At 45.2% G+C, this 16599-nt stretch overlaps 1 protein-coding gene across 1 annotated transcript in view; it reads left to right on the top strand.

The window, feature by feature from the left end:
• Positions 1-16599, top strand: part of phex (phosphate regulating endopeptidase homolog, X-linked) — a 371262-nt gene that overhangs the window by 202349 nt on the left and 152314 nt on the right. The window contains exon 12 of the mRNA XM_038802848.1: positions 11562-11690. Coding sequence (XP_038658776.1) covers positions 11562-11690 — 129 coding nt within the window. The remainder of the gene's footprint in view (positions 1-11561; positions 11691-16599) is intronic.

Here is a 16599-nt window from a genome sequence, read left to right on the forward strand (position 1 = left end):
CCACTAACAAATCTATCACCTGCCCTGGTTCATTACCAAGAACCAAATCCAATATGGCCTCCCCTCTGGTCGGACAATCTATACTGTGTTAGAAAAGCTTCCTGGACACACTGCACAAACACTACCCCATCCAAACTATTTGATCTAAAGAGTTTCCACTCAATGTTTGGGAAGTTGTAGTCACCCATGACTACTACCCTGTGGCTTCTGCACCTTTCCAAAATCTGTTTCGCAATCTGTTCCTCCACATCTCTGCTGCTATTGGGGGGCCTATAGAAAACTCCCAACAAGGTGACTGTTCCTTTCCTATTTCTGACTTCAACCCAGACTACCTCAGTCGGCAGATCCTCCTCGAACTGCCTTTCTGCAGCAGTTATACTATCTCTCATTAACAATGCCACCCCCCACCTCTTTTACCACCCTCTCTAATCTTATTGAAACATCTATAACCAGGAACCTCCAACAACCATTTCTGCCACTCTTCTATCCAAGTTTCCGTGATGGCCACCACATCGTAGTCCCAAGTACCGATCCATGCCTTAAGTTCACTCACCTTATTCCTGGTACTTCTTGCGTTGAAGTATACACACTTCAACCCATCTCCTTGCCTGCAAGTACTCTCCTTTGTCATTGTTACCTTCCCCACTGTATCACTACTTGCTTTGGCGTCCTGAGTATCGGCTTCCTTAGATGCTGGACTACAAATCCGGTTCCCATTCCCCTGCCAAATTAGTTTAAACCCTCCCGAAGAGTACTAGAAAACCTCCCCCCCAGGATATTGGTGCCCCTCTGGTTCAGATGCAACCCGTCCTGCTTGTACAGGTCCCACCTTCCCCAGAATGCGCTCCAATTATCCAAATACCTGAAGCCCTCCCTCCTACACCATTCCTGCAGCCACGTGTTCAACTGCACTCTCTCCCTATTCCTAGCCTCGCTATCACGTGGCACCGGCAACAAACCAGAGATGACAACTCTGTCTGTCCTGGCCTTTAACCTCCAGCCTAACTCCCTAAACTTCTTTATTACCTCCACACCCCTTGCCCTACCTACGTCGTTGGTACCAATGTGCACCACGACTTCTGGCTGCTCACCCACCCCCTTCAGGATCCTGAAGACACGATCCGAGACATCCCTGGCCCTGGCACCCGGGAGGCAATATACCTTCTCGCTCGCTCGCGACCACAGAATCTCCTATCTATTGCCCTAACCATTGAATCTCCTATTACTATTGCTTTTCTATGCTCCCCCCTTCCCTTCTGAGCCCCAGAGCCAGACTCAGTGCCAGAGACCTGGCCGCTAGGACCTTCCCCTGGTAGGTCATCCCCCCCAACAGCATCCAAAACGGTATACTTGTTTTGAAGGGGAACGGCCACGAGGGATCCCTGCACTGTCTGCCTGTTAGTTTTCATTTCCCTGACTGTAACCCAGCTACTCTTGTTCAGTACCTTGGGTGTGGCTACCTCCCTGTAACTCTTCTCGATAACCCCCTCTGCCTCCCGGATGATCCGAAGTTCATCCAGCTCCAGCTCCAGTTCCCTAACACGGTCTCTGAGGAGCTGGAGTTGGGTGCACTTCCCGCATGTATAGTCAGCGGGGACACCAGTGGTATCCCTCACCACCCACATCCTGCAGGAGGAGCATGCAACTGCCCTAGCCTCCATCCCCTCTTACTTTACAGAATTATCTGCCCCGTAGACCAACTGGACCTCCGCCCTCCGACTCTGCTTCCAGCCAGCTATACTCTAAACTCCTGGCTCCCTTCACGCTCTTTGATAAATATAGGAAATGAAATGTAAGGAGCACCTTACTCCCTCCTCACCTAACTCCCTCAGTCACCAAACTCTCACTGTAGCACTCAAATGCAACCAGTTCAGCACTCCCTCAGTCACCAAACTCTCACTGTAGCACTCAAATGCAACAGGGTCAGCACTCCCTCAGTCACCAAACTCTCACTGTAGCACTCAAATGCAACCAGTTCAGCACTCCCTCAGTCACTAAACTCTCACTGTAGCACTCAAATGCAACCAGTTCAGCACTCCAGTGCAAACAAAGTCTGCACTGTAACTAGCTCAGATTTATACTGTGACTCTAGCCTCTGAAAACTGGCCTGATCCAATTAACTAATTAACAAGCTCCAGCTGCAAGTACCTACAAGTAGAACCTTGTTTGAAGCTGAGTCAAAATTCACCTTCTTATAGACCAAACAGTAACTTTTAAGTTAATTAACTAAATAAAAGAAATACTAGACTTTAAATAAAAATGAACCCTTATACTCCCTCAGTCACCAGACTCTCACTTCGCACTCAAATACAACCAGTTCAGCACTCCAGTGTATCCCATTGTATCACACACATATACGCTGTGTCCCCATTATATCACACACACAGTGTGTATCTCATTGTATCACACACACAGTGTGTATCTCATTGTATCTCACTCACTCAGTGTGTATCCCATTGTATCTCACTGTGTGTGTGTGCTGTAATGGCATTCACACTGTTTGTGTGGTACAATGGGATACACACACACACACAGTGTGTATGCCATTATATCACACAAACACACACAGTGTGTATCCCATTGTATCACACACATGGTATGTACCCCACTGTATCACACGCACACAATGATAATCCCATGGTATCACACACACAGTGTGTACCCCATTGTATTACACACACAGTGTGTATACCATTGTATCTCACACACAGTGTGATCCCCATTGTATCACACAGACACAGTGTGCATCCTATTGTGTCACACACACACAGTGTGCATCCTATTGTATCTCACATCCCCTCTGTGTATCCCATTGTATCTCACTGACACAGTGTGTATCAAATTGCATCTCACACACAATGTGTCTCCCATTGTATCACACACACACACAGAGTGTATATCCCATTGTATCTTACACACATGTGTCTATCCCATTGTATCTCACTGTATGTGTGTGATGCAAAGGGATTTGTACTGTTTGTGTGATACAATGTGATACACACACACAGTGTGTATCGCATTGTATCACACACACACGGTGTGTTTCCCATTGTATCTCACACACAGTGTGCATCCCATTGTATCACACACATACAGTGTGCATCCCATTGTATCACACAAACACGCACAGTGTGGATTCCATTGCATCACACACACGGTGTGTACCCCATTGTATCACACACACACACACAGTGAGCATCCCATTGTATCTCACACACAATTGTCTATCCCATTGTATCACACACCCACAGTGTCTGTCCCATTGTATCACACACACACAGTGTGTGTCCCATTGTACCTCACACACAGTGTGCATCCCATTGTATCACACACATACAGTGTGTATCCTATTGTATCACACACCCACAGTGTCTGTCCCATTGTATCACACACACACAGTGTGTGTCCCATTGTACCTCACACACAGTGTGCATCCCATTGTATCACACACATACAGTGTGTATCCCATTGAATCACACACACAGTGTGCATCCCATTGTATCACACACATACAGTGTATATCCCATTGTATCTCACACACAGAGTGTGTATCCCATTGTATCTCACTGTATGTGTGTGATGCAATGGTGTTCACACTGTTTGTGTGATACAATGGGATATATGTACACACACACACAGTTTGTACCGCATTGTATCACACACACGGTGTGTACCCCACTGTATCACACGCACACAGTGTGCATCCCATCGTATCATCCTGTTATGGGCCAGAGTTTAGAGAATCCCAAAGTGTATCATGGAGTTCACCTGACCCACGACCTTTAATAGATTGTGGTATGGGGAGCATACCTGCCACTCTACAGGTGTGGTACAGCAGAAATGGTCAATTATTTTTTAAGCAAAACAATGTTTATTCTATGAACTCAAGTTAACCTTTTTAAAACAAACATCTTAGCAACCATTAATTCAAATACAACCCCCAAAGAAAACAACACTAAGTAATGCTTACACTGCCTTTTTACATCCAGAAGACTGATAAAAAAACATAACCTTTAACAGAAGCACATCAGGTTAAAGTCACTACTGAAAATATTTATAATTCTGAATTCACCAAATGATCAAGAGATAGTCTTTTGATGGCAGAGAGATCAACAGCACACCTGCTCTGTCTGATTTTAGCTCCAACACTGAACACAAAACTAAAACACACCCTGCAGCAAACAACCTAAAACGTAAGTAAAAAGCTGACAGACAACCCAGCTCCACCCTCACTCTGACATCACTGCAGTAATATAAGCAGCCAAACATTTCTTAAAGTGACATTGTCACGACACCTCCCCCCAAGAAAAAAAATAAACCATCAACTTCAAGATGGTTTCATTTTTCACCTTTTCACCATCCTTAAAGAAATGCACACAGTAAATATACTTTATCGTTTAAAAAAAAGACAACACACGCGAACAGGTATAATAATATAGTCCTTTTTTTTTTCTTCTTCCTCCAACTGGAATCCCTCTTGATTGAACAAGAAGGTCTCTGCACGATCCGTCCATTTCTCTATGCCTCGGCATTTCTCTTTAAAGTCAGATACTTTAGTTCAATCTGATCACAGAGTCCCTTGTAATTCTCCAACACAGAAGCATTGGTTATCACAGCTTTCAGGCAGTCAAATGCCTGTTGATACTCTGCTGTCCATTGAAATTTTCGATGTTTCTTCAGCAAGTCCTTCAGTGGAGCAATCGCGCTTCAAAACATTTGCACAAATGTTCAATCAAATCCGCTCATGCCAAGAAATCACATTATTTCCCTTAATCTCGAGGGTATCGGAAAGTCCTCAAGGAAAGTAACTTCCAAATACACTTTTGGCGAGGTTTATCACCAAACCTGCCTCCTGAAGTCGATCGAATAACTCCATCAGATGTTTCAAATGTCCTGTCCATGTCTGGCTGAAAATTACCAGATCGTCGATGTATACCGCACAATTGGGTAATCCTGAAACAACTTTGTTAGTTAACTGTTGAAATGTGGCTTGGGCGTTTTTCACGCCAAATGGCATAACATTGAATTGGTATATACCACCTGGAGTCACAAAAGCTGAAACCTCCTTCGCCCTTTTGGATAAAGGTACCTGCCAGTAACACAGAACATAGAACAGTACAGCACAGAACAGGCCCTTCGGCCCTCGATGTTGCGCCGAGCAATGATCACCCTACTCAAACCCACGTATCCACCCTGTACCCGTAACCCAACAACCCCCCCCCCCCCTTAACCTTACATTTTTAGGACACTACGGGCAATTTTAGCATGGCCAATCCACCTAACCCGCACATCTTTGGACTGTGGGAGGAAACCGGAGCACCCGGAGGAAACCCACGCACACACGGGGAGGACGTGCAGACTCCACACAGACAGTGACCCAGCCGGGAATCGAACCTGGGACCCTGGAGCTGTGAAGCATTTATGCTAACCACTATGCTACCGTGCTGCCCACCTTTAAGTAACCTTTAAGTAAATCCAGTTTGGAAATAACAGCTGATTGTCCCACTTTCTCAATGCAATCCTCCAAACATGGGATAGGATAAGAGTCCATTCTTGGAACTGCATCAACCTTTCTAAAGTCCCACACACAACCATTGGGAACCGTCTGGTTTAGGTACCATCACTATGGGTGAGCTCCATTAGATGCAACCCACTTCAATTATGCCATTTTAAAGCATATTCTCAATCTCTTTGTTAACCTGTGCCAATTTTAAAAGGTTAAGTCTAAATGGATGTTGTTTGATTGGAATAGCATTTCCCACATCTACATCATGTATAGCCATTTTAGTACTTCCCAATTTATCACTACAAACTTGCCCATGTGATATCAATAACTCTTTCAGGTCAGTTCATTTTTCCTCTAGAAGGTAACTCAACAATTTATTCCAATTTTTAAGAACATCGTCATTTTCCAATTTAATTTGAGGTATGTCAAATTCACAGTCATCTGCATTTGATTCATCACTTTGAGTCAGAATCATTAAACCTCCTTTTTTTCTCCTTCCCTTTCAAAGTACCTTTTAAGCATATTCACATGACACACTCGATGAGTCTTCCTTCTATCTGGTGTTTTTACCACATAATTCACCTCACTTAATTTCCTTTCAATCTGATAAGGTCCACAAAACCTAGCTTTTAAAGGTTCACCTACCACTGGTAACAACACTAAAACTTTATCTCCACTGACAGAACTACAAACTTTGGATGTCTTGTCCGCTACCCGTTTCATCACATTTTGTGCAACTTTCAAAAGCTGTTGAGCGAATTCACCTGCTCTATTTAATCGTTGCCTAAAATTTGACACGTAATCCAAAAATGTAATTTCTGATTTCTCACTCACCAATTTTTCCTAAATCAATTTAAGTGGTCGTCTTACCTCATGACCAAAAATTAGTTCAAAATGGCTGAATTTGGTTGACTCATTCGGTGCATCCCTCATTGCAAACAGTACGAATGGAATTCCTTTATCCCAATCCTCTGGATAATCTTGACAATAAGCCCTCAACATTGTCTTTAATATCTGATGCCACCTTTCTAACGCTCCCTGCGATTCTGGATTGTATGCAGTTGATTTAAATTGTTTTATTCCTGAGCTATCCATTACTTCTTTAAATAACCTCAAAGTAAAAATTGATCATTGATCCGTTTGTATTTTTGTGGGTAGTCCATATCTCATAAAGAATTGAAGTAATTCCTCCACAAAGGGTCCCGGGTTCGATTCCGGCTTGGGTCGCTGTCTGTGCAGAGTCTGAACATCCTCCCCGTATGTGCGTGGGTTTCCTCCGGGTGCTCCGGTTTCTTCCCACAGTCCAAAGATATGCAGGTTAGGTGGATTGGCCATGATAAATTGCCCTTAGTGTCCAAAATTGCCCTTAGTGTTGGATGGGGTTACTGGGTTATGGGGATAGGGTGGAGGTGTTGACCTTGGGTAGGGTGCTCTTTCCAAGAGCTGGTGCAGATTCGATGGGCCGAATGGCCTCCTTCTGCTCTGTAAATTCTATGATAATCTATGATTAATCTAGGACAAACGTTCGGCACAACATCGTGGGCTGAAGGGCCTGTTCTGTGCTGTATTTTTCTATGTTCTATGTTCTAATCATTTTAGCTATAATATTACATACTGGGATGGCCTCTGGAAACCCAGTAGACATATCCATTATAGTCAAAATATATTGATTCCCACTTTTAGTTTTTGGAAGCGGTCCTACGCAATCAATTAAGACCCTTGTAAAAGGTTCCTCAAATGGGTTTGAGTAGGGTGATCATGGCTCGGCACAACATTGAGGGCCGAAGGGCCTGTTCTGTGCTGTACTGTTCTATGTTCTATAAATGCTGGAATTGGTATTTAGGGCACTGGTTTTATCACTGTGTGAGGTTTCCCTATCACTTGACATGTGTGACATGATTGACAAAATTTAACTACATCTTTATGTCATCCAGGCCAATAAAAATGGTTTTGAATTTTAGCTTGAGGTTTCCTTATTCCCAAATGACCTCCCACTGGTACCTCATGTGCAACTCGCAACACCTCCTTTCTATACCTTACCAGCAATACTACTTGATGAACTTCTGTCCACTTTTCAACCGCCTGCATATGTACAGGCCTCCATTTTCTCATCAAGACATCACTTTTATGGTAATAACACTCTGGTGTACATGCAGATTCCTCTTCCTTGTATGCTTTCTGATACATCCGTTTTATTTCTACATCTTTCTGTTGTAACTCCGTCAATTTTCCTGAACTAAAAATATCTGCCTCATCTTCCACCTGTTCTTCTTTTTCAACCATCTGATCAAAAATCGTTTCTGATAATAGCACTTCAACTTCATCTTCACTCTTTGATTTCTCCTCTTGTCTTAACCTGTGACTTTGCGATCTTCTTACTACACAATCTGGAAAAATCCCAGGATATTCGTCCATCAACACTTCAGTTGTCTGATTTTCCACTGGCTTATCAACCACAGTAGGCATCACTCCCACTTGTGATCCAGCTTTTTCATTACCCAAGATAAACTGTGTTCCTGGACAAGGTAGTTTCTCTATTACTCCTACTACCACTTCACCACTCTTCACTGGACTTTCCAACCTTACCTTATATAATTGAACACTACCCCTCTCACCCTGAATTCCACATATTCCCACCTTTTCTGGCAACATTCTTCCCAAACTACATAACTCCTCATCTCTTACCATTAAAGATTGACTGGCTCCTGTATCTCTTAAAATTGTGACTTCTTTACCTGCTCCTCCTGATACACATGAGTAAACTTTCCCCACACAAGTAAATTCTTTGAAGAGATCTGGCACCTTCTTATCAATCACCTCTTGATCAGGCTGTACAATTTTTGCACCTCCTTCACTTCACTTGGGCTTTCTTTTACAACTTTAACAAACCCTATCCTGTTTTACCACATCGGCTTTCCCAGTGCTTTTCTTGAACCACCAACACTGTGACTTTACATGGCCTTGTTTATTACAGTGAAAACATTTGAAATTTTTCATTTCTTTTCCACCCTCCTGGATTTCTTTTTTAATCTGAGGTACACTCTCCTTATTATCTCCCATCAGATCACCTTTACCTTTACCACTTGAGTATTTCTCATGTCCCCAGTTTCTATCCCTCACAGGCTGAAACTGATGTCGGAAACCAAGCTTTGATTTATGAACTAATTCATAATCACCTGCCATTTCTGCTGCTAATCTCGCAGTTTTAACCCTCTGCTCTTCCATATGAGTTCTCACTACATCAGGAATTTGAATTTTTAAATCCTCCAAAAGTATAATTTCTCTGAGAGTTTCATATGTTTTGTCTATTTTCAAAGCTATCAAAGCTATGACAAAGAGTCATCGGACTCGAAACATTAGCTTTTTTCTCCCCCAACAGATGCTGGCCAGACCTGCTAAGAATTTCCAGCATTTTCTCTTTTGTTTCAGATTCCAGAATCCGCAGTAATTTGCTTTTAGCTTCAGGCACTTGTTCATATGCATCTAAGATGGAGTTTTTCACCTCCTCATACGTCCCAGATACCTCCTCCGGTAGTGATGCATACACTTCACTAGCCCTACCTACCAGCTTTATTTGAATCAGTAATATTCATATGTCCTGTGGCCATTTCATTTGTTTAGCTACCTTCTCAAATGAAATGAAAAAGGCTTCTACCTCCTTCTCATCAAACCTTGGCAATGCTTGGACATATTTAAAAAGATCCCCACCAAGCCTTCGACTATGATACTCATTCTCACTATCCTCATCACTGTCATCCAAATTCACCTGAGGAAGGAGCTGCGCTCCGAAAGCTCGTGTTTGAATCAAACCTGTTGGACTTTAACCTGGTGTTGTAAGACTTCTTACTGTGCTCACCCCAGTCCAACGCCGGCATCTCCACATCATCCAAATGTACGTTTCCCTTTATGCCTGCCAGTTTTAACTGACTCATGTTTCATGGCCATTTTCTGAAGTTCAAACTCTCTCTCTTTAGCTTTTTCCCTTATCTGTATCTCCCTTTCTCTTTCTTTTTCTTCTCTATCTCTTTCGTATTCAAGCTGCTTTAATTCTTTCTCATGTTCCATTTATTTAATTTGAAACTGAATTTTTTGCCATTTCCAATGAGTCAAGCTGTATCTCAAGCAACTTTAAATGCTTAGCCACCACCATAATTACCTCATCTTTTCGCATTTTGTCAGGTAATGTTTACTGCAATGTTTTTGCCAAACCTAACAATATGCTTTTAGTCTCTGTCTGTAAGGTACTGCGTGTGACCGTCTCCACCCCCAAAAACTTAAGAGCCTCTGAAAGAGCCATTGTCCACAACACACCCCCCACTTAAACTAAAATACCACACCTGAAAAGCACCCACAATATGCTCACCCCTCACTGCCTTTAAGTTCACAAAGCCAATCCAATAGATAGACTTTAATCCCCCCTCGAGCCCCTAATTTGTTATCTGCCAGGGTTTAGAGAACCCCAAAGTGTATCATGGAGTTCACCTGACCCACAACTTTTAATAGATTGTTGTATGGGGAGCCCACGGCCCAATCTACAGGTGTGGTAGAGCAGAAATGGAAAAGTAATTTTTAAAGCAAAACAATGTTTATTCTATGAACTCAAGTTAACCTTTTTGAAACATATAGTGAACACCTTTGCAACCATAAATTCAAATACAACCCCTAAGAATACAACACTAAGTAACCCGTAAGCTGTCCTTTTAACATCCAGAAGACTTAAGAACACAGTTTAACAGAAGCACATTAGGTTTATATTCACTACTGAGAACATTTATAATTCTGAATTCACCAAATGATCAAGAGATAGTCTTTTGATGGCAGAGAGAACAGCAGTACACCTGCTCTGCCTGGCTTCAGCTCCAACACTGAAAACAAAACTAAAACACACCCTGCAGCAAACAGCCTAAAACAAAAGTAAAACGCTGACAGACAGTCCAGCTCCACCCACTCTCTGACATCACTGCAGTAGTAAACACCTATTTCTTAAAGATACTCTCACTGCAGATATTTATATACACACCCATTTATAAACACCCATTTCTTAAAGGTACTCTCACATGACACAACTCATCCCCATAACCCAGAAACCACGCCTAACTTGTTTGGACACTAAGGGCAATTTAGCATGGTCAATCCACCTAACCTGCACACCTTTGGACCGTGGGAGGAAACCAGAGCACCCGGAGGAAACACACACAGACACGGGGAGAACGTGCACACTACGCACAGACAGTGACCCAAGCCAGGAATCGAACTTGGGACCCTGAAGCTGTGAATCAACTGTGCAGCAACTGTGCGAACCACTGTGCTATCGTGCTGCCCCCATTGTATCACACACACGCACTGTACATAACACACACACGCAGTGTGTACCCCATTGTACCCCGCAATGGGATACACTGTGTGTGCGTTACAATGGGGTACACACTGTGTATCACACACACACAGTGTGCATCCTGGCAGCACGGTAGCACAGTGGTTAGCACTGTTGCTTCACAGCACAGGATTCCGAGTTTGATTCCCGGGTTGGGTCACTTTCTGTGCGGAGTCTGCATGTTCTCCCCGTGTCTGGTGGGTTTCCTCCGGGTGCTCCGGTTTCCTCCCGCAAGTCCTGAAAGACATGCTGTCAGGTGAATTGGACATTCTGAATTCTCCCTCCGTGTACCCGAACAGGCGCCGTAATGTGGCAACTAGGGGCTTTTCACAATAACTTCATGGCAGTGTTAATGTAAGCCTACTTGTGACAATAAAGATTATTATTAAAAGATTATCATTATCCCATTGCATCATACACACAGCATATCAACGTCACTGCCCTTTTTTATACGATGCAGAGAATGTCAGGAAAAACTGACAATGATCTCTGCAAGGTAAGATCTCACAAACAGTGAGAAAGAAAGCTGCAATGAATTTGGGTCAGTGTTGTTAGCTGTTATATAGCTGCTAAGATTGGAGTTCGGACCTTGTCTGGCTTCTCTTTGGGACAGACAAGGAGGATAAAACTCACCCAATGGAAAGAGCTGTACGTCTTGCTGATTGTCTGCAACCTTTTCAGGTGGTCACAGGAGCGACATCATTGTCTGCACGATGGGATAAGTGTGTGGATTTTACAGAATATGTTCTTCCATATTCTGTTGGACAGATGTTTGTTAAAGCACATTTTCAGGAAGACAAGAAGCAGCTGGTAAGTTTTGTTGCTGTCCGGTATCTCTCCGTGTTGCATGTTTAGTTTGCCTGTTTCTAACATCTTCTTTTAATTGGGAGCATTGTTTTTAATTAGACTCTGCAACAATGTCTGAACTTGTTAAGTGTATTGTTGGCAGTGGGCTGCTGCTGAATGGCCGTATTACTCTTCTTTTGCACCTCGTAGCATTGGCATGAGTTTCAATCATGTTGTGAACTGCTCCCAAGTTTGATCAACCATGTTACAGATTCCAAGAATTCAATGGCACCCTTCCTACATTCTTTATTCTTTCATTGGAGGGCTGTAGGTTTTGCTGAAACAGTCACAATTTCTTACTCTTCCCTAATTTCGCTTTAATTGCCTGGCCATTTCAGCATTGTATTCCATCTACCAGACCCTAGCCCATTCACTTAACCTATCCAAATCCCTCTGCAGACTTCTGGTATCTTCTGGACTTTTGCTTTACCACAAATCTTAGGGTCATCTGCAAACTTGGACACATTGCCCTTGGTCCCCAACTCCAAATCATCTATGTAAATTGTGAACAATTGTGGGCCCAACACTGATCCCTGAGGGACACCACTAGCTACAGATTGCCAACCAGAGAAACACCCATTAATCCCGACTCTTTGCTTTCTATTAATTAACCAATCCTCTATCCATGCTACTACTTTACCCTTAATGATATGCATCTTTATCTTATGGAGCAACCTTTTGTGTGGCACCTTGTCAAAAACTTTCTGGAAATCCAGATATACCACATCCATTGGCTCCCCGTTATCTACCACACTGGTAATGTCCTCAATAAATTCCACTAAATTAGTTAGGCAACACCTGCCCTTTATGAACCCATGCTGCATCTGCCCAATGGGACAATTTCCATCCAGATGCCTCGCTATTTCTTCCTTGATTCCAGATTCCAGCACCTTCCCGACTACCAAAGTTAAGCTAACTGGCCTATAATTACCCACTTTCTGCCTACCTCCTTTTTTAAACAGTGATGTCACGTTTGCTGATTTCCAATCCACCGGGACCACCCAAGAGTCTGGTTGGTGAATTTTGGTAAATCACCACTAGTGCATTTGCAATTTCCCTAGCCATCTCTTTTAGAACTCTGGGATGCATTCCATCAGGGCCAGGAGACTTGTCTATCTTTAGCCCCATTAGCTTGCCCATCACTATCTCCTTAGTGATAGCAATCATTCCTCAAGACTGCCAAGGTTCCTCTTCCTGATGTGATCTAGACCAATCTTCATCCCCAAGGCCTTTTTGCAAAGAATAGATAAATTGATTGTGGCGTTTATGTGGTGGTGATGGAGGGGGGGGTGGGGGGGGGGGGGGGGGCGTTGGGAAAGAGGATTGGACGGCCTGGTCCTCCCAGACTTGCAATATTACCACTGGGTATCTGCAGCAACCACAGGTTCTCACCAGCCATGTTAGACTCAACATTTAAGAGGTGGAGACAGGACAGGGGGACACTAGCGATTAGGGACTTGTACACAGGGGACAGACTTGCGACTTTATAAGAAATGACGGAGAGACTGGAACTACCGAATGGACAGGAACTCCGATATTTACAAGTCAAAAGTTTTCTCCGCAAGGAGACAACGGGTACCCTCGACCCCGAGAGACAAAATGTTGGAGGAACTGCTGGACATGGAAAGTCTGGGAAAAGGGAACTGTAGGGACATATACCAACGACTTTTAGAAAAGATGAGAGCACCACTGGATGGAGCAAGACAGAAGTGAGAGGATGAACTCAGGACGGAAGTAAGATGGGGACTTGGGAGCAATGCACTAATGGGGTAAATTGATCTCCTCCTGTGCAAGGCTCAGCCTCATGCAGTTTAAAAGATGCACAGAGAACACCATAAAGAGCCCAAATGAGCAGGTTCTTTCCGGAGGTGGAGGACAAGTGTGAGGGGTGCCAGGAGGGCTAGCCAACCACACCCACATGCTCTGGGTCTGCCCCAGACGTGTCGGGTTCTGGACAGCCTACAGGTGATGTCCAAGGTTGTGGGGGTGAGGGTGGACCTGTGCCCGAGAGTGGCAGTCTTCGGGGTTTCGGACCAGCCAGAACTTCATATGGGGAAGAGGGCCGATACCCTTGCATGAACTTCCTTAATCATCCACTGGAGAATCCTGCTCGGCTGGCGATCAGCTGCACCACCCACAGCTGTAGACTGGCTGGCAGATTTGTCGGAATTCCTAAATCTGGAGAAGATCAAAGACAGCATCCGAGAATCCGGAGCACCCGGAGGAAACCCACGCACACACGGGGAGAACGTGCAGACTCAGCAGAGACAGTGACCTAAGCCCCGAATCGAACTTGGGACCCAGATATACCACATCCATTCCCCGTTACCTACCGCACTGGTAATGTCCTCAAAAAATTCCACTAAGTTAGTTAGGCACGACCTGCCCTTTATGAACCCATGCTGCGTCTGCCCAATGGGACAATTTCCATCCAAATGCCTCGCTATTTCTTCTTTGATGATAGATTCCAGCATCTTCCCCACTACTGAAGTTAAGCTCACTGGCCTATAATTACCCACTCTATGCCTACCTCCTTTTTTAAACAGTGGTGTCATGTTTGCTAATTTCCAATCCGCCGGGACCACCTCAGAGTCTAGTGAATTTTGGTAAATTATTGGTAAACTAGCCATCTCGTTTAGCACTCTGGGATGCATTCCATCAGGGCCAGGAGACTTGTCTACCATTAGCTTTACCATTAGCCCCATTAGCTTTCCCATCACTACCTCCTTAGTGATAACAATCATCTCAAGGTCCTCACCTTTCATAGCCTCATTTCCATCAGTCACTGGCATGTTATTTGTGTCTTCCACTGTGAAGACCGACCCAAAAAGCCTGTTCAGTTCCTCAGCCATCTCCTCATCTCCCATTATTAAATCTCCCTTCTCATCATCTAAAGGACCAATATTTACCCTAGCCACTCTTTTTTGCTTAATATGTTTGTAGAAACGTTTACTATCTGTTTTTATTTTCTGAGCAAGTTTACTCTCAAAATCTATTTTACTCTTCTTTATAGCTTTTTTAGTAGCTTTCTGTTGCCCCCTAAAGATTTCCCAGGTCTCTAGTCTCGCACTAATCTTTGCTACTTTGTATGCAGTTGCCATACCAGGCTGTGATGCAGCCAGATTGGATGCTTTCTATGGTGCATCTGTAAAAGGTGGTCAGAGGTAATGTGGACATTCCGAATTTCCTTAGTTTCCTTAGTTTCCTGAGGAAGTATTGGCGCTGATGTGCTTTCTTGATGGTAACGTCAACGTGGGTGGACCAGGGCAGACTTTTGGTGATGTGTACCCCGCAGCAATTTGAAACTGCTAACCATCTCCACCTCGGCCCCATTGATACTGAATAGGGGTGTGTACAGTACTTTGCTTCCTGAAGTCAATGACCAGCTCTTTAGTTTTGCTGGCATTGAGAGATAGATTGTTGTCACTGCACCACTCCACTAGGTTCTCTATCTCCCTCCTGTATTCTGACTCATCGTTATTTGAGATCCGGCCCACTATGGTCATATCATCAGCAAACCTGTAGATGGAGTTGGAACCAAATTTTGCCACGCAGTCGTGTGTGCAGGGAGTAGGGTAGGGGCTAAGTATGCATGCAGCCTTGCGGGGCCTCAGTATTGAGGACTATTGTGGAGAAGGTGTTGTTTATTCTTACTGATTGTGGTCTGTGGGTCAGAAAGCCGAGGATCTGGTTGCAGAGTGAGGAGCCAAGTCCTAGGTTTTGGAGCTTTGATATGAGCTTGGCTGGGATTATGGTGTTGAAGGCGGAACTGTAGTCAATAAATGGTTCTTCTTTGGCACCGGTATGGTGGTGGTCTTCTTGAAGCAGGTGGGGACCTCGGAGTGGAGTAGGGACAGGTTAAAGATGTCTGCGAACACATCTGCCAGCTGGTCCGTACAGGCTCTAAGTGCACGAGCAGGGATCCCGTCCGGGCCCATCGCCTTCCGAGGGTTCACTTTCAGGAAGGCCGATCTGACTTTGGAAGCTGTGATGGTGGGTATGGGTGAGTTATGGGCTGCTGGGGCACTCGACAGCGGATTGTTGGGTTCTTGTTCAAACCGAGCACAGAATGTATTGAGTTCATCGGGGAGGGGTGCGCTACTGCCAGAGATACTGCTCGGCTTCGCTTTGTAGCTCGTTATGTTTTTTAGGCCTTGCCACAGTCGCCGAGAGTCTGTCTGTGACCCTGGCTTGGTTTGATATTCTCTCTTGGCATCTTGGATGGCTTTGCGGAGGTCGTACCTGGATTTCTTGTACAGGTCAGGGTCGCCTGACTTGAACGCCTCAGACCTGTCCTTTAGTAGGGAGTCAATCTCGCGATTGAGCCGTGGGCGAAATTCTCCGACCCCCCGCAGGGTCAGGGAATCGCACGGGGCCAGCGAAAATCCCGCCCCCGCCATGGCCGGAATTCTCCACCACCCGGGAATTGGCGGGGGTGGGAATTGCGGCGCGCCGATCAGCGGGACCCCCGTGGCGATTCTCGGGCCCACGATGGGCCGAAGTCCCGCCGCTGAGAGGCCTCTCCCGCTGCCGTGGCTTCAACCACCTCTGGTGGCGGCGGGATTGGCGACGCGAGCGGGCCCCCGGGGTCCTGGGAGGGGGTGGCCAGGCCCGTGATCGGGGCCCACCGATCAGCGGGCGGGCCAGTGCCGTGGGGCACTCTTTTTCTTCCGCCGCCGCCACGGCTCCACCATGGCGGAGGCAGAAGAGAACCCCCCTACCGCGCATGCGCCGGTGGCTGACACGCCGGCGCATGCACGAAATGCAAAGGCCTTTTGGCCAGCCCCGACGCCAGCCGGCGGGCATCAAAGGCCGTCCGCGCCGGTTTTGGCGCCAGTCGTGGCGTGGCGCCAACCACTTCGGCGCGGGCCTA

The sequence above is a fragment of the Scyliorhinus canicula genome, chromosome 7 (assembly GCF_902713615.1).
Source record: "Scyliorhinus canicula chromosome 7, sScyCan1.1, whole genome shotgun sequence".
NCBI classification, from domain to species: domain Eukaryota; kingdom Metazoa; phylum Chordata; class Chondrichthyes; order Carcharhiniformes; family Scyliorhinidae; genus Scyliorhinus; species Scyliorhinus canicula.